The 26014-nt window shown below is 35.1% G+C and overlaps 1 protein-coding gene across 2 annotated transcripts in view; it reads right to left on the bottom strand.

Annotated features, from left to right (window-relative positions):
* RFX3 (regulatory factor X3) overlaps window positions 1–26014 on the bottom strand; it is a gene marked incomplete at its 5' end in the record, with an annotated part of 50940 nt that overhangs the window by 2067 nt on the left and 22859 nt on the right. The window contains 11 exons of one of the 2 annotated variants that reach the window (XM_083884336.1): window positions 1297–1450; window positions 2437–2645; window positions 4119–4268; window positions 4557–4654; window positions 8788–8942; window positions 9505–9620; window positions 10401–10513; window positions 11726–11847; window positions 14315–14434; window positions 14984–15165; window positions 19209–19283. In XM_083884336.1, coding sequence (XP_083740462.1) covers window positions 1297–1450; window positions 2437–2645; window positions 4119–4268; window positions 4557–4654; window positions 8788–8942; window positions 9505–9620; window positions 10401–10513; window positions 11726–11847; window positions 14315–14434; window positions 14984–15165; window positions 19209–19283 — 1494 coding nt within the window. The remainder of the gene's footprint in view (window positions 1–1296; window positions 1451–2436; window positions 2646–4118; window positions 4269–4556; window positions 4655–8787; window positions 8943–9504; window positions 9621–10400; window positions 10514–11725; window positions 11848–14314; window positions 14435–14983; window positions 15166–19208; window positions 19284–26014) is intronic. The other variant, XM_083884337.1, reaches the window with a different exon arrangement.

Raw genomic sequence — 26014 nt, 5'->3', positions numbered from 1 at the left:
TTTATTTCAGCCATTGAATACACAGAAACATGAGAAGACAGGCATTTCATGCATTACTTCTATTCTACCCCTCACCTCCAGAAATTTTGCAATACTTACTTCCTCAAAGTATTTCCATCTTCAGTCTCATAAACTTTTTACAAGTCCCTATGCTACATTTATGTCTAACATACAAAGTCTGCCATGACAAGAAAAATGCAGTGACTGCATATTTGTGTAGTACTTTCTGCAAATGTAAGAGCATGTATACTGATGGTGGGTCTTTCTACTAAGTAAAAATATTATTTTTCTGAAACACCTCATGACACATGATATAAAATAATTTGACAAAGCAAGCTGAGACATTTTCCAACTTATCTTGAGAGTATATAATATCTTTATAATATTTAGTAAGTCTATCAATATATCTTGTATATCAATATATCTTGGAAGAATGACAACTCAACTAGCAAAATTACCTGTAATTTATAGGTAACAGAGAATATGATAAAAGTGACTTGCAAGTGTAAAAATGTAACAAATCTGTCCTATTAATAATTTAGCATATTTTCAAATATATCCATTTTCCAGCACACCTTTGAAGCATTATTCTTTGGGAACCATTCATGCTTTCCTTACTGTCTCACTCAAAATAAAAGGTCAGATGTACTACTGAAAAAAAGAGGTATAAGAGAAACTTTGCCTTGCAGATGCCATAGCTGAGTATAAAAAAAGAGTTATGAATTGAGACTCCACATCTGCTTTTTAAACAGTCTTTGAAAACAACTGTAAGAAAATAAAATGTGTTGCAAACCTCTATGTATGTCTGTGCTGGTATGTGAACAGAAACAAGCCAAAATTCTGCATGTAAACCAGCCTTCTTATGTCAAAGAGGTTATACATTTGTGCGGGAATTATTTGTGCAAATGCATGTAAACAGATCCACAGAAGTAACATTCTCCTATTACTCTGCTCTTTTCTGTTTTCACATAAAATATTTGGGTTTTAAACAGAGGAAAATGCTTTTAGGTCAATCAAATTTTTTCAAACCGTGCACATGAATCTGTATGCAGATCCGTAAAAGAGCCAATTCACTTAGAAATAATTTATTTGAAGAATCCAATGTGATTTTAGTACTCTAACAATGAACCAGTGAGACAAGTTTGAAGCTAGTTCATGTATTTGTTACTCAGCCTGCTGTAACACTGCAGAACATCTCACCACTCTACACACACGCTTAAAAATGTGCAAAAAAACCCCCACTTTCTCCAGCTCATCGCTAAATCTACCAGTTTAGTCTCTTACATATTATCTTACCTCTCCCATAACTGCAATAGGTGTCTCTCCTGTTGCCTGAGCAACACGATGCTCTACTAAGTAAAACATGTATTCATCGTAAAGCAAGCGGATCAGGTGAAAAGAGCCAAAGCTAGCGGCACTGCGCAAGGTTAAATCCCGAATCACCATTGAGCTAGTTGAAAATAAAACATATATAGATGTTTATGTATTGTATGCCACAGCCATTTTAACATTTATCCACGCAGACAAGACATTTCACCTCAAAAAACCAATATTCTCGAAAGCAATGTTATCCTCAAGTGTCTGATTTAAAGGGATGAGCAGGAAAGGGGAATCATTTGCTTCTTTCCTTTCTCTCAAGGTACTGTTGGACACCACATAAAAAATAACCAAACTGGTTTGGTTTTGGTATTGACCTATGCATAACTACCACTAATTGAGCAAGTATAAAACTTGACTTGAAAGAAACTTTGTTGAAAACATAAACAACTAAAGTGGTAAGAAAATAATTTGATTTTAAAGAAACTACTGCTTAAATAGTGTCTGTTGTGTCAATCTTTCCAGGGCAACACTTTTATTTGCCAGAATTTAAAAAGCTTTGAAACCTTAAATTCAAAAATGCTAGACTTGTACACACAAGTGTACATATTATATATTTTATCTTCATATCTTCAGCAAGCAGTTGCTACAGTCAGGTTCAAAGAACAAGGTTTACTCTGATAACTGTTTCAATAAGCAACTAACATGGAATGCTTCTCTTAATGTTCTTTTCATAAATTAAAAACAGTTTCTGCCTTTCTTATCTAATAAACATTGATGCTACAATGTTTTAATAGGTAATACTAAAAACAGTGACTTAATAACTGCGCAGTTTTTTAACCAAAACAATTCATATTATGTTTCAAACTCCGGACAAAATTACACCTGTATTAATTTTCAGATGGCCTTTAAAACAATAAACAAGGGTCATTTAAGTCCCTGTCCATTTGCTGATAGTCCTGAGTACAAGGTTGATAACAGTTGTCCTCTGAAAAAAACCCCAAGGCCTTCATGATGCACCAAGCCACTGTTTGATATCAGATTTTCCAACTTCAGCACAATGCACAATTCAGCAATTAACAGAACAGTTAGAATGCTTTAAAATCTATTAAACACTACCTGTAGAAAGACCATTTCAACAGAAATTGCCGTGCTGCTTTAGGAAAGCTGGGTCTTCCTTCATAGGGTTTCAATGCTTGCATCATTACATTATCAAGCCAGGCAGCCCACTGCTCCAGAGTGCTCTGCTGTTGAAGAGTCATCTTGAAATCTGTCTCGAGTCTCTGAACCATGTTGTCATCACACTGGCACACCCAGGAAGCCTGCTCCTGTTACAGCACATGGCAGCTCTTCAATTCACAGTGCATAAGCCAAAACACACAATTGCAATTGTATCTCAAAGGTTAAAGCTGCTCAATGGATGGAAAAGACTGGACCCATTTACTAGACAAACTAAGAACTGGTTTTTATTTTACATTTGCTGTAATTTGGCTGAAAACAAATAGGTGGCAAAAGCATAGCATAAAGTAACAGACATCAAATTAAGAAATTAGAACAAGCAATGTTAACAATTAAAGTTTCCCGTTTCCCACATTCATTTGTGAAAAAAGGCAAAAAGCTTCTACTTCTGTAATTTTTCTACTGAAATACTTGTATCTTGTAATTTTTTCTGGGATTTCAGGCAGGGCAAGAAGGAAAAAGAGTCAAATGCAGGGGACTAAAGTAATCAAAGAAGCAATGAGAAATAAAGTGTGACATTCCTTTTGTTCTGAAGAAGTTAAGCTTAAAGACAAATCCTGTTACATCATCTTATAAAAGAAAGTTTGTATGCAAACAAGGACTGTTTGCTGACTCTAGACCCAGTGATAGATTACACATTACTTAAAGACAACATAAACTGCACACAAGTGGAGAAACACACCATGCACACAGTAATCAGCAATTTAGTCAGCATTACCAAGTTTAAATAAAGCTAACTGTTCAATTCAGAAAATGAGAAAAAAATGACAGCTCACTAAGTGCAAGCCATTTCCATTTAAACTCCAGTTGTGATGTGCCAAGTTAACATCTCATTCACAGACTCTGTATCCATGTGAACATATTACTGTACTTAATATATTCTATCTTAGACTTCTGTTAAGTGTGTTAACAAATACATTAAACCCTCGTTCACAATGAAGAGAAACAGAGAACTACCAGGAACCTTTCACTTTACTGGCCAAAAGGACAAAAGTATTTTTCCTCAGACAAGCAAAAAAATCTGTAGAGAAATTAAGCTTAGTAAAAACATGAGTTTATGTTCTATAGGTTCTAACCTTACTAATCTAATCCATTATTCAGGAGATTTTGTAAATTTAGGCAGCAGCACATAGGAAAAACATACTAATATATGGAGTTTTAAACAATGGAGACAGTTGCTGCTGAAAATGCTATGCAAGTAATAATTTTAAGAGATATTTAAGAGAAGATACACTATTGAGATCTAATCCTAAAATATCAATTTTGCTCTTACTAAGACACAATGCATGATACCCGTTCTAAGAAAGTATTTGCTCTAAATTTGCATAATAAGTTGGAAGAATACGTGCATTTCAAGAGAGCAAATGGAAACAGGTAATAGTTCTGAGCTCTTACCTCCCTAAAGCATCTGCTGTCACATTTGGATTGAGTCACTATGTTTATGAATGAGCAAAATATTAGCACTTGACTTTCTAGACAGAAAATGACGCCTGACAATAATGTCCAAAATCACAGAGGAAATAACACTTAAAACCCCCCTGCCATTCAAAGCTGAATTTTACCTGAACATTGGCAAAATCAACACGGTTGAGATCATTGAGCATCTGGTTGATTTGAGAAGTATTTTGAAGCACAGCACGAGCTGCTTGAGCCAGGTGATTAAGAGATGTGTATCTTCGCAGAGTCTGGGCAAAGGCACTTACAGCGGCAACCTACAATGAGATTTATTATTTTTAAATGTTTATTTTAAAATTATTTTAAATTATTTATTTTTAAATGTTTTACTTCGCAGATTAATTCTACAGATTGAGTCTTGACTTTCATTTTGATAGTGTATATTAATGAGTCCTCATATGTAACAGATCAAATAATATTACTTCCTCTCCCATTATTTGATACTAAACATGAAATTTAGCATTAAAGTTAAAATGCTTCTCCTTTTAGATGTTATTGCCCACTTGGTTTGCCACTGCAAGAATAGTACTTCAAGTTTCATCTACCTTGGTTTGTATCATCCTCTGTGGAATATTGTTCATGGCATTTGAAAGCCAACCTTCAAGGCTTTTTGCAAAATTGCGAATGGCTTGGGTCAAGGCACCTGTGCATTGGAGAATAAAAACAGAATGAAAAGAAAGCAGTGCACCTCCCTGGAAATGTTTTGCATCCTCAGAACTCTTGTACTCAACTTTCAGGTCTGCTGCATTTGCTTACCAGACAAGTCTAGTTTAGGTTCAAAATGCCTAACTGAGATAAAGATTACACAATAATGATTATTTTAGTTTTGTTTTAATAAGCAATCTTCCAAAGAAGTTTGTAGTATTGTTTGGGGCACTCCTATAAAAGAACGAGACTAATTGCAGCAGTTGTGATGGAATTTTCCATCACAAACTTTCAGCTTTCCATTTTACCTAAGCACCATCTTTAAAACCCAAAAGTCTGGGGAAAAATCCACTTATAGGAGTACTGCAGTTTCCTCAAATAAGTCCAAAATAATCTTAGACTGTCATAGTGCTGCTTAATTCAGTTTTAAAGAGTAAAGGAGTGTGTTTCACTGACAGAAAGTGAAATTATTCAAATGACCACAGCTTGATCTTACAAAGTACCTGTGTTAGCTGAGCCCTCTTATGCTATCAGGGTTTTTTCTTCTTTAAGGTTCACACATGAAGAACAAGCTTTTTTCTTCAATCCTGTCAATCCCCTGGCTCACTTGTGCTGCTTTGTAAATTATTTCTGTGCACTTACTAATTGACTATGTATTCACTCACATACTCTTACCTACCAGACAAGATATAATGAGTAAATATAAATATATAAATATAAAATAAGTAATAATGTAAATACTGTATGAATGGTACTTGGACACTTAAGAAAAAAATTACTGCTTTTTCACTTATAGCATTTTCATTACTTTTTTTTACGCAAATATATATATAGGTTACAAAATTATTTGTATCACTGCAATGCTGATCTTCTTTAAAAATAAATATGGAAAAACAGCTCAGGCCTTAAGGAAGGCCTTCAACTAGAATGAAAAATGAAAAAAATAAAAGGAATTCTAAGTTCTGAAGAAATAAAATAGCTGAAGTAGCTAATCAGGCATCAGTATTGTACCATCATGAATTGCTAATGAGCTTTGGAATACATTAAATACAGAATTTTTCTCATATCCTTAAGTATACATCTAGCCATTACCACAACCATAAGTAACCATCCTTGAACTTTTAAGCTCATCTGAACCCTTTCAAAGAATCTTTTTGCATGATAAGCATGGTGCAGAGTAAATGGCCTAAATCATTAAGTGTTACCAGTCCCACACTAAATGATGTGGCAATGGCAGTTACTCAAAGTTTGATTTGCATAAGCATCTAAAAAGCTCAATTTCTGAACCAAAACCACTCTGACTTGTACAAAACTGAGCTTTACAGTCTTTCCAGTACTTTTAATATTTTGTCTGTCTGGAATCGTGCAATATATTGCACAAATATTGAACAAATTCTCCACCTGTCATGGAAACAAACTCACAAGCAAATTTGTTATTGTCCATTCTGCCATGTGTGAAGATGCAGGATGTCCATTCTAAAACATAACAGCTCTTGTCTATTGCCAAGGACAATAGATAATTATAGGCTTTATTCCTGACTCCAATGGACAGCATTTCACTTTTCTTAGGAAAAGGAATTTTGTTGTTTTATACACAGCAATTCTTCACTCCTTCTATGGGTGCGAAATATTTCAGCTGACAAATTTAATACAGAGGTTAAAAATAAAACAATTTTTTTCCTTAACAGTCTTTTTTTTTTCTACTCCAGTAATACGTATCAACAATAGGATTTGCCTAAAAGAAAAAAACACTGAAGATCTAAATAAACAAACAAACAAAAAAAAAATCCTTGGAAAAATTATGCTTTCTTCAAGGCCCTTTCAAATTAACATTTTTCCCTATTTTGAGCAGCAGCTGCTGCTATCATCCCATTTATTAAAAAAGTCATGAACATGACTATAATGAAGCTCAGTCCCAGCTCCTCTACAGAGTCCAAACTTTCCTACAAATTGCTCTTTTCTGCTCTTTTCCCAGAGAGGATGACGAATTTGTGTGCTTCACCCTTCAGCTGCATTTTTGTTATATTCAACCATAAGCCATTATCTCAGTGTCTTGTAATGACTGGAGATGCTTTCATCCAAAAGCAGGAGTTTAAAAACCATAAAGTTTTAACCATCTAACACTGAAGAAGAAATTTAGATGGCCCATCATTACAGGAAAGCTGCTAAAAAAATTAATTTTATTTAATTAAATAAATTTAATTAGCTGGTCCTAAAGGATAAAGTAAGAAAATATGTCAACTGTCTTCCAAAGGTAGCTCAGTGAGTGCAATTCTGAGCAGAAAACCACTGGACTGCTCACAAAAAGGAGATGGGAATATCTTGGGATGAATTTGTCCTGGGATCAGATGATGTGTTTGAATCCAGCAGTCTGATAACCATCCCAAAAACAGGAATATCAAACACAGTAGGTATCAATTATTCAAACATGACTGGTAATTCTAGAAAGAAGGAAATAGCATGAAAAGGATATGATGCATCTAGTAACTGATATTAATTGATTAACCGATATTATTTTTTTTCAATAAAATCCCATTTTCCTGAAATCCTGCACTGGCAATGCCTAATGCATCTTATTGGCAAGGCAGGAAAACAGCATGAGGTCAATTAAACACCTCTAGAGACTGCCAGGCTTTGCAGGAAAAGCAACTGAATAGGAGAGGATCAGGTTTGATGAAAAACTCTGTCTGCACCACCTTTTTATTCAGAAATTAACTTGCTTTTGCAAGTGAGAGTTTTCATTCAACCTATTAAATGTTATAATTGAATTTGTGGGGGGGTTTATTATTACTTAATGGTTTGTGATACACTATATTACTCTAAAATCCTACCTAATGGTATTGTCGTTAGAGAAGTAAAACCTTAAAAATGAACCAATGCAAAATAATTTACACAAGTAATAGTTGTCAGTAATTCCATATATTTGAGAAAACATTTTTTCTTTATTCTGCTATGTAAATGCACAAATTAAGTCAATTGCTACTAAGAACTTACTCATTCCTTAAAAAAAACCCCTAAAATTTGCACTGTAAATGGCAAACCTTAATATTTTATACATTTACGGTTTCTTTTTTTTTTTTTTTTTTTTTTTTTTTTGTATTATACATAATTTGCTAAAACTTGATTTTATTCCACTGGCAAGCAGGAAGTCAATAAAATTTTTTGCAAGGCACTACCACCAAATATTCTTACTGAGTGCTTATTACTGCTGAGTCACTATAGAAGAGGAGGGTGCTCACAGCATGACAATGTAACTTTGTTACCTGCAAAATTATTTACGACCCTAATTAAAAAAAAAAATAAATCCAACTTTTTAAAGTGAATACTGTAATTCTCATAAGAATTATGAGGATTTTGTGGGTTGTTAAGATGATTTATTTACAATATTTAGGACGGTATATATGAGACAATAAATACTTCATGAAGGAGTACAACTTTCTTCACGTAAATTTGTTTTTTACCAAAGATACCCATAAAAATAAACTGCTAGAGCAATGACAGATTCTGGTAAAATTAAATTTGAGAAGAAAGCTTTGCTCCAGGTAATGGTGGTATAACTAGACAATTACTCACTCTTTCATGCAGGATGTAGGACAGGAAAACAGTAGATTGGAGAAATAAATTGGACTAGGAATTTTTCATTGCCTTAACAGTTATTAGAATTGATTTCAGCAGTCAGGGACAAAGGACCACCTCTCCAAACACAGAATCACAAAGATCACCGTTCTCTTCCAGACTAATCAAAGATTAATATGTGATGTTTGAACCGAAAATTACTGAATTTAGTGGAAGGATTGACTGACAAAAGTGCACATTGCCACAGGACTTCTTTCTCCCAGGCATCCTGGAGCCAGGGTAAAAGGAAAACATTTTTACCTGAGGATGTAACAGATGTAGAGAAAGAAGTACATTTAATATGAAATTGTATTTAAAACTAGATCTACCAGCCTTTAGAATTTGAGGCATTTCCCAGCACAACTCCTTACACAACAAAACTAAGGATAAATTATACACAGTGTTTTATAACTTTAAAACATTTTTCTTAAGCTGCTCTGTGAGGCACAAGTACACCTCCAATATACACATGCTTGCAGAAAAATCCTTAAAAAATGTTTCAGGTGTTGAACTTACTAGGAATAGGTCTAAGGACGTCAGGAATGAGAATCTCCACCAAAGCCTGGTACATCACATGGTCACAGTTACACATCCATTTCAGAATAGACTCATTCTTGCACAGAGTAATCAGCTTTGCTTTAGGAAGTCGACTTTCTATTTCACTCAGATTGCTGGTGTTAAAAAAAAAAATGTAGCAAATTAATAAATGATAATGCACTTATGGCACCTAGGGGCATTTTTTAGCAGCTAACATGGCAGTGCTAAGTTAACAGTTGAATTTGACTTTTCTGACCTCAAGTTCCTAAGATTCCATGATTTACAGCAGGTAAAAACCTGGGTGTTAAAATGTACTTTTTTATGCAGGCATCCTAGATGTCTCAGCTGTACCCAATATAACTTATTTACACGTTGTCTCACATGGAAATAGATTTAAAAAAAGAGTCCCCATAATTCTCCTACAGCTCATAAAGAGTGCAGACATACGAATGATCCTTTTGTCTTAAAAGAAGTGAGTCAAATATTGGGAAGAGACACCTTCCCTGTAGTTGTCCATGCAAAATACCCCGTGGATGACACAACTGCCCTTTGGCACACACCCAGGCTATACAAAACTAACAGGTAACATAAATCTAATTTGGAAAATAATCTTAGGAGGAAAAAATGTTAAGTTAAAACTAGTATGATTTTCTTTTGATTTCACACTTAGATTATCCTGAGAGACATCAAACAAACCTTGGTTCATTAACAGGAGTGCCATCAGGTGGAGCAGAAGGAGAGTAGCGCCAGAAAGTTTGCCACAATTTTTCTATCAGGCTGAATTGAAGATTAACAACCACATCCAGTATTGCCTGAGAAAATAAAACATAAAACCATATTATCTTTTAGCCAGAATCCCTCCTCTCCCAGCTCCAACTAGATCTACAGCTCTTTTCCTTCATCACACAGTGGAACCAAGGCAAACTGTGCATTTCTCAAGTTATAAATGGTATCTGTTTTAATACCTTTGATATCCATAAATTATCCAGCACTTAAAGTGTTGTGCACAGAGACTTGCACAAGGCTTGCATGGAAGCCTCCAGGGACTAGTGTGGACTATCTAAACATATCAGAGGAATTTAAGCACAGAAAATATTCATTGTTACTCCATATAAGAAAGTAAACCTGACATGTTGCTCCTTTTCATAATGGTTTATAAGTTGGAAGCACCTTCAAAAATAATTTTAAAAGACATAGTGCTCAGTATCAAATTTGGCTTAAATGTCTCAGTGTTTCTTTGTTAGGAGAAAAAAGTTACTGCTTTTAATGTAAAAGGTAATTAAATTATAATCTAATCTAAATTAAATTAGTTAATTTCCTATTAACTAAATCAAAGATCTGCATGCACAATCTAAAGTCTAACATTCTGAATCAACATTTCATGCTCAGTATCTATGACATATTACTCCTTCCCTGTAAAGGGGATCCTCCAGAAAACTCTTTTTGCTGTCCTTTTCAATGAGATAAGTAAAACATCCTGGGGAAATTCACATGCCACTGTCATGGCTGCAATATATTTGGCTCTATTCTCCTGTACTGGCCTTCAGGAAAACTCATGAACTTTCAAAAATAAATGGTTTCATAGGAAATACCTCACAGTGCTCTCGATAAAGACTCTGTAGTGATTTGATGTCCTCAAAGGTAGTACCATCTGGCAGAGAAGATATTTCAACTTCTCCAAACTCTGGCAGGACTCGAGATGCATCTGTTGTCATGACAACATAATGACAGAGGTGCCAGTTACAGTATGGTTAAAAAAAAAAAAAGGATTATACAAATAAATAAATAAATAAATTCCAAACGGTCATAATATTCAAACACAAACAGGAAAGTATTCAAGACCTGTTGTATGCCAAAATACTAAATATATGAATAATTTTTAGTAAAAAGAAACCCAAAATTATACTTGAATACATTTAAATGCTATTTTGTACATAGTATACTTATATAGAAAAGCTGACATATGCTTTTTCAGACTATTACAGGATGCAAGAAAATATCTAGAGTCAGTGCAAGAGAGACTAATCCTTGAATAATTTTTTTTGTTCACCTGAAGAGTTTCTATGCAGCCAGGTGTGATGGGGCTTAATAAACTCCATATACATCTTCACTTGACATTTACTAGACTTTCAAGTAGAACCAATGTGTGCTTTTACTATTTGCCACAACTGTTTCTGAGAGGGAGGCTGGTAAGATAAAAATTATGAACTGAAAGGTACCTGGGAAAGAAGATCCAAAACATTTTAATGCTACCCTTATGCTCCCAGTGGTTTTAGTAAAAGCAAAATCAGGCTGAAGGATTTGGTGTCCGAAAATCCAAATAAGCCTATCACTAACAGCACACCCTATCAGCACAGCCAAGGACTCCTTTTACATAAACAATTAACTAAATTGCAATTTGTTTCTATGACTGGAATACATACTTAACTGGATCAACAAATCCCCAATTTGCGTATTGTTGAAAATGACCTTTAGGGTTTCAGTTGAAATAATTTCCCTCTTTCCACTTACAACACTAGAACACCCTTTCAAAAGGGCCAGGGGTGGGTAACCTGCATGGCACTGCAATGCCATCCTCCTACCCAAACTTCCATGAAATAAAATGCACTGTACTCCACATGAAGGAAACAACTTTCACAGCAGGAATTTCAATAGGCACATTTAATATAATTATGCAAAGCCATTTCATTTATGTAATACGAAGTATATCTCATCCTATTTTTCATTTTATATTTACATGATGCCTGTTAAATATCACATAAAGCTCACGTGTAATTTAAGTGCCTTTTTGTTCTGTTGAGAATCAGGGTTTTAGAGGGGGCAGAAGCAACTATTGTACTTGTCTGGATTGATACTGACTGTGATAACAAAGTTCATCTTATTTATTTATATAGCAGCATAAAACCTGCTTCCATACCTAGAAACTGTTGATGATGTTGACTTTGGGCAATTACAGTTTGTTCAACAGATGTGCCTGTCTGTTGACCACTTCCTGTGAAGCCATCTGCAACTCCATCCACTTTCTGCATAGGCTTATACCTGCAAAAACATCAAGTACAAAATTATTCTTCCTGTTTACTTCTTCATAAATGGAACACAGGGTTTGATTTTTTTTCCATCTCAAAATAAAAATTTTCAGGACAAGTGATAAAAGAATTTAAGAGATTCTTACTTACTTTGTAAATAATAGAAGAAAAAAAAAACCACTAAGGGAAGCTTTAGTGTTAACAATGCATTACAGAATTCACAAAGGTGGTATTCCACCAGCACTCCCAATTTCTGGTAGAGTTTAGCTTAGTAACAGCTAAACAAACACTGGCAAATTTTTTACCAAAAAAAAATCAAATCCTTTCCTTTCCACACAGCTTGACATCAATTTGTGATATAAAGGTAATGTTTCATTACTTTTAAGAAGAAACAACATTACTGTCTGAGGATAATGAAGTCTTCAACACGAGCACTTTGGGATATTGAAGTTATGCAAATATAAAAGGTGCATGGTTCCCACAACAAGAAAAGGAATGCAGAAAAATTATGTGTGGCATACATTCAGTCTACAGCCTTTGCTGAAGAGGATTAGAAGTGTTTGTTCAATTACATGTGTCTGATGGAGATGGCAGAATTGGTATGACTACCCAGAAAAAAAGTATATTGACTGCAATTTACCACTGATTTAAAAGACAAAAGAACCACTAGAAACATAAATAAGCTGACAAAAGAGCAATATTACCATAATAGTGAAAACTACAACATTCAGTCTTTCAGTTCTCTCTTAATAAACCCTGCTAGAATTTTTCAGTACACCTGGATAACAATGATAGGAACACACACAGCCATACATGAAACACTGAACTTAACCACAAAACCTCCTGTAGCACAGTTTTTTTTCATGTAACAACTACCTATTGTGCATAATGGTACCTTGCAGTTCCCACCCCTCATCAACACCTTTGCAGATTCTCCCAGCAGAGTTTAGGATTGGTGTGAATTGAGCCTGAATTGGGTGCATGTTGGTGCAAGTACATGTGTGCAAAACATGGGGCACAGGAGGAGTGGGCACCGACTGCACACAGTGCCATTTGTGTGATTTTGTTCAGATATGATCAAGGAACTGACATGAGGATAAGAAAATTATGCCAAACATACCTAGGTAAGGAAAATAAGGGAACTATGTAAGACATACAGTGGTGTTAAATAAAATAATCAAGCAAATAATACAAAAAGAAATATCCAGTCCTAACAGCTATATAATGAAATTCCAAAATGGCTTTTTCATTGTGAATCACAAAGAAGCCAAGGGATGTGGCAATGTTTAGCTGACTGGCATAATTTTTTCCAGAAATAGTTCTAGTTAGACCATTGTGGCATATTTTTGGTGCACATATGTAATTTTGAATGCAAGTAAATAAAATATTTAAGTGAATTACATTAAGTGAGTAAAATAACCTTGCTGGGAGACTTTGTAAATATCTATCATCATGCCTTGCTATATAATCCTGCCATGGCTTTTATAACAAGAATTTTCTACATATTATTATGAGATATCTCATGCTCCTGTATTCTGCTCAGCAAAAGATAGTTAAGACCATGAGCTTCCATTTAGTAACTAATATTTACTGTCTGGAAATTACAGTAAAATCATTTCAGATCAAAGTAATCTTTGAAGTTAAAGTTTGAAGTTGTGTTTTCCATATCTCAGTTGTGTACAAGGACGCAAAATATGCTTGGTACACTATATTGAACTGTTAATTCAATTGAATTTTTTTTTGAGAACTAAGGATTCTAAAGGTGACTTTCTTGATATGGTGCTATTCTATCTATGAGTGTCATGAAATCATGCATCTAATGTATTTTACTTTAGGGTAATATGGGTGGCTAGTGAAACCAGTAAAATCAAATTTAATTTCAAAGAAATATACTGATTTTCATTTTTTTCTCATTTTTAATATGCATATTCACACGTTCTTCCCCCACCAGTACAGGCCTGTGCCACTGCTTTCAACTAATTTGGAGCTTTCACAGGTTCCTCAGGAACAACAGACTCTACGGGAACATACTTTCATGTACTTTGAGGCAAATCATTGTGGTCACATTAATTCTTAACAGGGAGAGGAAATAAATAGCAAGAAACTTAATAGTTAAGTTCTCTGATAAGAAGTGTGAACATAAAATGATACAGCAGTGAAAAGAAACAGGAATGTTTGTAATTAAAGCTCTTACTCCTTTTATTCAGCTTGTGGGACAAGAATTCAGTATCATTAAGAAGAATCTGTTTATTTTATAGGTCATTTTATTACTATCTATTTTCTGCAAACTTTTGACAATTTCTATGTAAATATTCTTTCACATTGACCCGTGTCTGACATCATTGACATCAACTGGGTATTCAGCACACTTTTATTTTCACAGCAGAAAAGCTGAACAGGCATTCCCACTTGTCCATGTAAGGAAAATTAAGACCTGATGAATTAGGAATAGTGGTGAATAGTTGTTTTTCACACTTTACCTCTGTTTCTGCTGCATGGGCTGTTGTCTCATGGCCATATATTGCATGTCCTCTTGTAGTCGATTAAGAGGAGAGTCTGGCTTGACACGAATCCCATAATAATGATATTTGGAGTTCCCCCTTCACGGAAGAACAAGAATTAAAAGAGCAGTAATACTGGTTCTTCGTATTTACATTACATTTACTTTTACAATTTACATGGACTGGAAAATAACACACACAAATCAGGTCAGGCTGTCCTGTCATATCTGTTTTACATGAGTATCATTTTACTACCTTTGGGAAATTAATTCACTCTCTTAAACAAATGTTATCAGCATATTAACTTGCACTCCACTTGAGTAAGAAAAATAAAATGCAAATAAATACAATTTATCTAGTTATGGGAAAACAATATTTCTAAAAGGCAAGTTATGTTTTGTTTGTAATGATAAAAATCTGAAGTGTAGTTAACAAAATATAAACACATAAACTATCAAGAGAAAAGACATAAAACTAAAATATCATCTTGAAAAAAACATAAAACTTCAACATGAAGAAACAGAACTGACAGAAAACACTAATATTTTAACACAGGTCTTATGTACTCATTTCCCTGGCAGACAAGCTTCTTATTCATAATTATTACCTTCATTTTTCATTACAATTCAGGATTTCAATTGCACAAACCTAGTTCCAAGTCTTCTGGTCCGTAGCCCCATGAAGATTGACCTTATGAGTTTCCCAAAGGAGGCAGCATTGACTGGATCCAACTTGTGCTCCTGACAGTGTCGTAAGTAATGGTTGTACAGGGTACTTCTTGGAAGGCTCACTCCCTCTGCAGTTTCATAGTTGTCTAAAAGCCACTGAAGCTGCATCACATACAAAACAGAAAAAAACACCCTATTACATACCTCATCAAAAATATTGTAGCCATACAGGATTAACATCTGACAGTCGGAACCACTCTTCAGGTCTATTAAAAAAATTACTTCCTCAGAGTGTGTTTAAATATTAGTTAAAAAATAATGCTTTAGTATCTTCAGAATTACCAGGAAATAGCAGAACTCATTGCACTTGTGACCTCAGGAAAGTGTCCTTTTTCTTAAAATATTTTTGATTCAGTACCACACATCAGTACCTGGTAAAGGTATCTATGCTTTGGAGACAAATTGTTAGTGCCACAAAGAAATAAAGTAATCATGAATGTAACATACATAAATTGCAGAAAAACAAAAACCCCTTGGACACAATATGTAGTTAATGTATTTGTAAACCTGGAATATGATACTCTTTCTCTTTGTTATTAAAAAAACATTAAGATACAGGTAAGAAAAAAGCTACTGCATAAAAGTCAAAGAGCTACCTAGGTAACATTGAAAATAACTGGATCTATGAATCATTAGGGATACAAACCCTTCTGACTTTCAAAAGAAACAGAATGAGTTTCTCAGAAAAACAGTAATCTTTTCATGAAGTTGTGGGAGATAATTAGAAACATGCAAGGAGAGATTTTATGTAACATCACTGCATGTTCTAAGTACAGCACACTTGTGAAACAACTCTAGCTGTTACTAATATACAAAAAAACCAAAAAAGATAAAAGGACAATTTAATACTCCTAGATTTAATATTAAAGGAAAATGACAAAATGTATCAAAGCCAATATAGTCCAAAAATACATTAAATTTAATTGTTTAATTTTTTGATAAGTCAACATGTTCCTTATTTTTCCCAGTACTTGTCACGGATCCCTAGAATTTTCTAAGCTCTAGAAAAATACAGAAAGAAGATGCAAATGCTTCCAAGACATTAAATTTTTAGCTTGGTTTGCAGGCAATTTTGCATTTCAAACAAAGAAAATGAAGAAGTACAGTTAATCATCACTATATCATTGTTTTATATGTAGCAACATACACAAGTGCTCCCAAACTGAGGGTCTGTCATTTTGAAATAAAGCTGAAGAGAAGGTATAATTGTAAACATTTGACTTTTGTGTGAATGTATTAAACTTATTTCACTAGTAATCCGACATAAGCCTGCCTTGGCTTAAAAGCAAAGGTAATTACAACTTTCAACAGTTGCAATCTATCCAAATTGAAAATCTGTTATTACATCTCTGTTTTTATTAATACGTTTATATAACATTTGTCATATATTATTACATCTAGAATTGAATCAGAACCATACAGAACGTGAAGTACTTCTGCTTTCCCCAGGGGGAAAAACTCTGTCAATCCCAAAAGACTGACAAACAAAAAATAATTATTTTCTAATTAAGTTCTGTATGTAGCATTAAAGACATTTTCCTCCAGATGGTTTCTAATCTATTATTAATCACTTCGAGTGCACTTCATTAATTATACGAATTTCTAACAGATGTTATTTCAAACATAACTTGCATTATTCAACACAAAAAAAAAAAAAAAAAAAAAAAAAAAAAAGTTAAGTGCAATATAAGAATTTTTTTCTCTTGGAAGGAGTTACTTAGTAGCAAGGGCTTGAAATCCTTACTTGATAGATTATAGCCTGAAAGAAAAAGTGCCGTTAATTCATGATTTTAAGAGAAAATTGAATCCAAACATTATTGTAAAAAACTTTTTAAAGAACCCAAACATTTTTCTACCAAGCTGAAATACAATTCTAAAACTACTCAGGTTTGAGCCCTGGCTTATAAATTTGTAGGACTGACCAGAATGTATTGTTAAGATGGGGAAAGATATAAAATATTTACAGAGCTAGAATTGTTAAATTTAATGTGACTTCAATTAAGCTGCAATGTTTATAAAACACTCAACTATCAATTAGCTGAATAAGTTGATCCCATGCAGAAGTACATCAAGAAACAAAAGAAAACAGAGGAGAAACTCCTTAAAATGAGAACTCATGTATTTAGGAAAAAAAATCCTACAAAACCTCAGTGAGGTATCAAAGATTGAAAATATAAAACCTGAACTAAAATATTGCCACAAATTAATCACCTGCAAAGTGTATAAGTTTATTAAAAACACATTTTAAAATTCTATTTTAAAATCTATTATGCCAATTATTTTAATAAATGGCAAACCAAACCACTAGAAGGCAAATTCAAGAACAGTTTAAAGAGACAAAGTGTACATCTACAGTTCCTATACACTTTCCTGAAGTTTAAAGACAATAACCACTGCTTTAAAAACAGCCAAAACATCCTGTAGGCTTGATCTCGATTTTAAATTTCTTTCAAAATGACCAAAACCAGGAAAGACTTATTGCCACAAAAATATGTACAAGGATTGCTTTAAATTTTGCTTTCCCCACAAAGATATATTCCCTATTACAATATTCTTCACAAAGTGTTCACAGGCAAGAAATACCACAATAAGTCTTCACAGCTGGAAAAGACTCTGATCTTCTGTGCAAATCTTGTTATTGGGGAGACACTGTGAGTAGTGCCTGGAATTAGGAATGAGTGAAACACAGTTTACTGAGGCACTGCAGCTTATCTTGTCATCTTTCTTGGTTTTATACAAAGACTATGGACTTCTGAATAGGTTTAAGCAGAAACTTACAATAGTTCCAGTGTTTTAAGTCTTTCCAGAGAGTTTTAAAACATTGGCAAAAAAAAGTTATTATAGTCTGTTAAAAATGACATTTAAACAATGATTTTGATATTGTCAGTTTAATAATATCTATTATTATTTAAATAATAATTTTGATACTGGCTTATCTTCAAAATAATTATTTTGTAAGGTGGAATTTAAAAGTCCTTCTGTATATCATTTCCTGTAACTTTTATCATACAGTTTTCCTCTTCTAATTTTAGATTTAAGAGAGAAAAAAAAAAGTTTGCCTAAATTCTACACAAAACATTTTTAATTTTAATTTCAACAAAACCAGTCCCCAACAGGAAAAAAAAAATCCAAACTCAAACATTCTAAAGCATACATTTTTAATTTGATTTCCAAAGGACAATCCCTATCTTCATATTCTACATTGAGACTGCAAATTAAATTTCAATTTCTTCTGCAAAGCAATAAGGGTATTTGAATTTATATAATAAATAAAGCTGAGAAGGAAAAAAAGAAGTAATATGAGTACAAACCAATCAACATGGCAAAAATACAAAATTCAAAACCATAAGTACTAACAGAAAAAAAATTCAGAAAGACTAACAACTTACAAGTAATAATATTATTTATATAATAAGTTTAAAATTAACTTTGTTTTATTCCTTTATTTTAAAATTATATATAATGAACTTATCACTATATTTGGAAATCATGTTTTTGCCCAAATATCTTTTAGCTTTGGCTACGAAAAGTTCTTAACTGTAAGACTTGCAGGATAAGAACAAAGTAAAAGGCACATGAATAAGACATTTCTGTGTATTTCAAATCAAGGCACTGCTTTCAATTTTTACCAGGTCATCATAAGGATCCTTAGGATTCTTAAATAAGCAATATCAAAACAAACTCTCTAGTCAGAATAAATGAAGAAACACCTAAGAATAACCTAAATATATTATTTAAGTGTGCTGCTTGTTTCTTCTCTTCCTCTTCACACGCCCCAAAATTAGTATATGGAACAGTTCTTACGACAGTAGACAATTGTATTTAAAATGCCAAAAGCCAGCTAATTTAGAATTATTTGAACCTTAGCTTGACATTTACACTGTAATCCGCAAAACAGTCAAATGTGTTAACTCATCCTAACACAGGTGTAGAGCATAGGAAACAGGTAACACTCTGCAAATATACCATAAAGACATTTAATCTGACAAAATAAAGCCATGGGAGGTGTAGTAGAAGATTACAAGCAACTAAGATGGGAAGATTAAGAGCAAAAAAGTAATAATAAAAATAAAACAAACATTTAGAGGCAGGCTAAGCATGCAGAACAAGCAAGAGAGAGTGTATGTGAAGAAGAGACAACTTACATGGCTGTTGAGAAGAGAGCTTCTGTGAGTGGACAGACCATCAGACTTTTGCAGTGTCTCAATCGCCATTTCAATCTGATAATAGATGTCATTAAAAAAAGGACTCAAGATGGGATAGTAAAAAAGCCTGATCAGAGAAGTTTTGACAGATTCCTTACAGATCAACAGAAATGCCTGCTTTATTCCTGGCTAGGGCATAATATTTTATCAAAATGCCTCGTTCTAGAGTTCCCAGTGAACTCGAGCCTCCTCAATGGGGTCAGAAAGTCATTTTGCTTGTGTGTATTACTGCAGAATCACAGCTGCAAAGTTCATTTTACCTTCCAAGCTGCTCAGAATGAGCTCAAAGAAGTAGAATTACTGGCGAGCTGCATTGAAATAAAAATAACCCAGATTGAACAAAAATATAATCACTAAAGTACAAAAAAAAAATTAAATAAAAAAAAAATCCCTAAACGATTTTCAGAAAGGCCTCCATATGTTTTCCCTTCAGCTAGACCAGGAAGAAACATGCAGAGCTTGCAATAAGAATTGAATTAGAAACAAAACTTTATCTGAAATCACAGAATCAAATCCCAAACCAAAGTAATTCAATAGGTTTTACACCATTAGCTTCACTGGGACAGGACATCAACCCTTACTCCTGCCAGCACCCTTTGAAGATCCCCAGCTGTCAAAGTAAATGGAAAGTCAGGAGTTACACAGACTGCAGGATCCAGCCTTTAGAAAAGCAGATTTGTTCACAATAATTTTGCTTTTAAAAAGGAAAAGAAAACACAGTATAACTAAAATACAAAGTAGATTTTTTTTTTTTCAAATGCAAATGTATGGTTACTCTCACATCCATTTTCTTTCTTTTCCTTTTAAATAACAATGGATATTTTGATTTTGAGCAGTTTGGTAACAACATTAAAGGAGAAAACCTAAGTGTAATTTATCTGGGAGGCCAGAAGAGCAAAAAACCAACAATGAAAATGACAGAGACAATGGAATGCACAGTAAGAAAAGGCACACAATTATTAGCTACAATAAATGGCCAAAATGAAAGCAATGGAACCACCACTTAAACTTTTTAAAAATACTTATAATTATCTCTGTAAACATTTTTAATGAGCTGTCTCTATCCTACTTCAAATACCACAGTACTAATTATAATTTTAGCGAAATAATTTATCAATATTGCCTGAATTTACTCTCTGTATAGTAGAAATGGAAAACTACTACAGCTGATATCTGAATTTACCTGTAAAATGCTCCTTTTTTTCCAGGGCAATTGACAAGTATTTTAATGTACTAGCTGTGAGGAGTAAATTCTTTAAATTGTGTAATATTAGCTTTGCAAGTCTTTAAAAAAAGGTACATCATTAAATATATACAATTATTATGTAAGAAAACATTCTTGCTTGGCAATAATGTTCTTTCTTTTAACAGTTTGACTTCTTCACTGACTTGCTTCAGTGGAAAATACCATGAGGTCAAAGTATTCAATCCCACAGGAAAGATCAAATTTTAAAAGCATGTGCTGCAAGATAAAAACTACAAGCTGAAAAGATCACCATAAGGTCAGTATACTTCATATTGTAGCCAGAGGGTTTCCTTTCCTAACAAAATGCTACAATGGAGATTGTATAGACATTTAAATCCTAAATCTGAGTGTTTGCTCACATGTAGCACACTGCTTTGGGGTTTCACCACCTGCTGCTCACTCCCACCACTGCCCCACTCTCATTTTGGTGCTGCAACTTCTGGCCTTCTTTGTTCAGGGAACTAATCTGTTAAAAATATTGGCACATCTATTAATTTCACTTGAAAAGTGGCATTACAGATGACACTGATTCCTCACTGCCATATTGATTCCATGGATTTTGGGGATAGCTGTTGGGCTTTTTGGATGATTTTGTTGCTGGAGTTTCTTTTAGTGGATTTCATCAGTATGACTAAAGAAGGCAAAGGATCTGTATTCACTTTTAATGCACCACGTAAGCCAAGCAACACTAGTTACCCCTAAAACATGTTAATTACTTCATCAAGAGCAGAAATGGGATCTATATTTAAAATTAGTCTCCACCATAATCTACTAGGTAGCTTAAAGAGAAATTGTTTCCACTACTAATTATTTTGTTCACCGTTTTTAGATAATATTTTGATAAAATGAACTTTCACCTTTATCTGACAGGTGTCTCTACAATGCCAGAAACCCTCTTTGCATATAGGTTATAAAATTACTTCTTAACTGGTTTTGAGCATAAAATATGATTGATTTGAAGACAGATTTTTTTTTTACACACTAAGCGATTCACTTGCCCTGTCTGAAAACTTTTGTTTATTGGCTGCTTATATTTTGTTTATTGGCTGCTTATTGTTTTACTCTATTGGTGCCCTGCTGGGCTCAATTCTAGGACCAGTTCTGTTCATATTTCTATCAATAATCTGTATATAGGAGTTGAATACACCATTAATAAGTTATCAAACTGGTGTTATCAAACTGAGGTGCTGTTGGCTCACCTGAGGGACAAGAGCCCTTGCAGAGAGAGGGATCTAGATACAGTGGAACACTGGGCAATCACCAGTGACTTGAAAATGACAAGTCAAAATACCAGATTCTGCACCTGGGACAGAGAAATGCCAGACACAAGTCTGCCCTGGGAGAGGGGCAGCTCTGAGGTTGCAGAGAGGGCTCTGGGGGTGCTGGTTGGCAGCCAGCAGTGTGCCCTGGCAGCCAGGAGGGCACCAAACCCCATCCTGGGTGCACCAAACCCCATCCTAGGTGCACCAAACCCCATCCAGGGTCCAAGAAACCCCACCCTGGGTGCAAGAAACCCCATCCTGGATGCACCAAACCCCATCTTGGGTGCACCAAACCCCATTCTGGGTCCAAGAAACCCCATCCTGGGTGCAAGAAACCCCATCCTGGGTGCACCAAACTTGACATCCCCAGCTGTCCGAAGAGGTGACCTCCATGTCCAGCATTAGGGCAGCACCTTCCATGATTGATGGGTGCAAGTCTGGGCTCCAACATTTCAGAATGATGGGAAGGTCCTGGAAGGCGCCTGGAGAAGGGCAGGACAGCTGGTGGAAGGACTGGATACCACAGCCTGTGAGGAGCTGCTGAGGGCTTTGAGCTTTGTCTAGTCTGGAGAAAAGCAGGCTGAGGGACAACCTCCTTGCTGTCTACAGCTTCCTGAGGAGGGGAATTGAAAGGAAAGGTGCTGATCTCTTCTCCCTGGGATCCAGAGATAGGATGTGTGGGAATGGTTCAAAGCTGTCCCAGGAGAGGTTCAGACTCACTGTTAGGAAACATTTCTTTATAAAGAGGGTGAGTCAAGCCTGATTATGCCCTGAGCCTGTCAGTGTGTAAGAGGCATTTGGAAAGAGCCCTTAACAACCTGTTTGACCTTTGGGTCAGCCCTGAAGTGAAGCAGTTGGGGTAAATTATTCTTGTAGGTCCCCCACAGCTGAAATATTTTATTTTCTACCATGCTGTTATCCCAAGGTTTTGGGTTTTCAAGAGGCTCTATGTGACACAGAGTACCATGCGTACAGGAAATAGAGGCTACCTGAGTAAAAAGTTCCTTAAATGAAGGATCTGTTCCTTTAAGCTTTTAGGTTCTAAATTCTGGCCAGCAACTTTTATTTAGGCTCTAGAAAAACTGAACATTGTGTCTCTATTCAAACAGCATTTAAGCACAAACACAGAGTAACTAACTACACACTGTGTATTATTATGATATTCTGTGGAAAGATGAAAGTAATTTTAACATTTAAAATTATATTTTGTGTAAATACAAAAGGAATACTCATACTCTTCTATTTTTAACAATAAGCAGTGAGAGATTCCAGGCACAATTTTCTGTATAATTATCTGATATGTTAAATAAGAAGAATTTCACTTATTTGAATATGTGATCAGTCATACATTCTCCTTTTTCTTCTCTTAATAAGACTAAAAACTTTTATTTAAGAGTTCTGATAACTGAAATGTATGCTGTCACTCCCACTCCAATTCCAACTAAACCATGATAAATGTTACACTACATGTGGGAACACTAATCAGTTTGCACAGTTACAAACATAGGCAGTCACCAAATTAGGAGCATTATAGATGAGAAAACTATGATTGTGAATTTCTTCAATTTGCTTTGTTTGCCAGCTAAAATAATGCCTGATACTGTGACAAAATCATTAAGGAATAAGGATACTCTCCTGGGGTTAAAAAATTCAGCAGTTTGATCCCAGTATATGCATCTGTAATGTAATCCTTACATCATCTACTGATTTGGAAGTTATTGACTGTTTTTGCTAGGTTATGTCTTAGTATTCATTACATGTTACTAGATAAACAAATTACACATCATAGTCTAAGATGCATATAGCAGAGACATAGCAAACAACTATCCCAAACCAGCTTTGCATAAAACTCCCTTCCTCTTAGAAAGAAGAAAGAAACAGAGCTTTTCCATATGATTCAACTGAAAATTTCCATGATCAACTAACAATTTAACAATTAGTACAAAACGTTTATTGTAAATTGCTCTGAGGAGACCAAAAGAAAGAAAACGATGTGCAGAAATTGAAATTGAAATTGTGTTCTGAGGTTTAGTGAATAATCTGGGTATCCTACAATTCTTTATCTTGTTTGCATTTGCAAACCACCCTCCACCAGCAGCAGGGCAGGCAGGTGGTGTCTTAGTATTCAATATATTGTTGCAACATGTTGAATAAAGATAGCTCCTGTCTCTTTTTCCACAGGCACCTTTCATTCACATTGCCCTTTATCCACTTCCAAAGGTTCACCCTTTTAGGCTTTAAAGGAAGTGAAATTCTAAAGCAGCAATCATCACAATGCTCCATTATACAGGAATTAATAATTCATCATATGTATACAAGAAAGACTGATTTGGTACAGCTAGCTAAGTCCTGGGCACTTGTGGCAATTGTGCCTACCTAAAAAAGGCAGAACTAATCTGAAAATACAGGATAAATGGACACAGGCCTTTTGAAAAGGTGACACTTTCACCCTTTTAGGGTGTCACAAACATACATGCTTTATGGTGGCTTTCAGTTCTATTTCTGGACAGAGTATTCATGTATTTCAGACTGTTTTCTGAAACCTGTGCCAGAGAGTTGTGTTAGGCAGACAAGCTCGCCCACCAGAAACAAGGTTGAAAATGAAATTGTATTGACCACATGAGGAGAAATCCAATCTAGCCCAATACAGCCGGGAATCTTAAATCTAAGAGATTTGCATTCCTGTCAATAAAAGCGCTGTAGCAACACCTGCAAACAGGTTCAGTGACATTTTTTTCCCAAAATATTGAAACAGTACTATGAAGACAGGAAGAAAGATATTTTTTTAAGTCTGTGCAATGAAAGAAATGTAAATATGCAGAAAGAGAAGAAAAAAAAAAAAGATGTAAAATAAGTGCAGTATTTTACATAAAGCTGACCTTAAAAGAATGCTGATAAACCTTAAAACCTAAAAAAATAAATGCCTTTTTTTATTCCTGACAACTCCCCTGATTAAATTGTAAATATGGAAGCTTAATATACATCACAGATCTGGGTCAAAACACCTGCTGCAAATGTACACCACCAGTAGTCTGCAAGTACATAAGGCATGCATCCTGACTAATGAATATAGTATGTTCTCTAGTGATTATAAAAGAATATATGGAGTTGTTTGGCAGTCACAGACTGAAAAATAAAAAAAATGCTTAGAGTTAAATCCGATTACCTTTTCCTTCCCAAATTTTCCAATGTAACTTTGCTGCCCAGGTCCTAAGGACCCTGACACACTTGAGGTGGGCTAACGCAAATCTCATAAAATTCAGTCAGGTGAAGTGCAAGGTCCTACACTCGGATCATGGCAATCCCAGGCAACAAGTTGAGTGGAGAAGTGTGAGAGCCACCCTGCAGAGAAAGATTTGGTGGTAATGGTTGAGGAAAATCTCAACAACAGCTGGCAGTGTGCACTCAGAGCCCAGAGAGCCAAACGTGTCCTGGGCTGCTCTTGGGGAGGGTTTCCTCCCCCCAGATTTAGGTTGTTTAAAGTCCTTGGCCCTCTAAAAGCTCCAAGGTAGAAAAAAGCAGAGTCCTCAAGGCTTTGTTTCCAGGTTTCTTGTGTTGTTTATTAACTGGTATCTCAGAATTTTCTCTGCTCCCAGCCGAGGTCTGGACAGTGGCTGGGACATGAGGGGACTGCCCCCGATGGGACATCACCTTACATTTATACAGATAACTGTGTCTGTTATTTACTATTTTATACCAATACCTAGTGCTCACACTAAAAGGGGTCATTTCTACTTTGACCCAATCCACTCTACCTTGTGTCATCACCACCCCGAAAGATGGAGGATGAGGAAGAAGGAGAGGAACTTGAGGTACCACCCAAATTACATCATTTTGTCCCCCCATTTACCTCTACTCTATGAACCCTAAAACTACTGATTTTTGCATCTTCTACTGTGCCTAACTACTGTCTTCACATCCTGGTGGTTTGCAATTCCTCTCTCAGTGTTGGAAGCCTCTCCCATGGACTAAAATCAAACCCAGTGTTTTCCTGGGCTCTGTGCCAAGGTCTCTGAACCCGCTGGACCATCTCCACACCACCTGTCCAGGGCTCAAATTCCCTTCCTTGGGTCCCAGGTCATCCAAGGGGATGTCCTGGACTCCCACAGGCTGCATCCAAATGAACATGGGCAGCTGGGTAAGGGAGGAGATTCTGCCCCTCTGCTCTGCTCAGACCCCACCTGCAGGGCTGCACCTGGGGAGCCAGCACAGGAGGAACAGGGATGGAACAAGTCCAG

This window comes from Zosterops lateralis, assembly GCF_965231275.1.
Source record: "Zosterops lateralis genome assembly, chromosome: Z".
In the NCBI taxonomy this organism is placed as follows: Eukaryota; Metazoa; Chordata; class Aves; order Passeriformes; family Zosteropidae; genus Zosterops; species Zosterops lateralis.
Note: the sequence above shows the minus strand (reverse complement) of the source record. Positions and strands in the feature narration are given on the sequence as shown.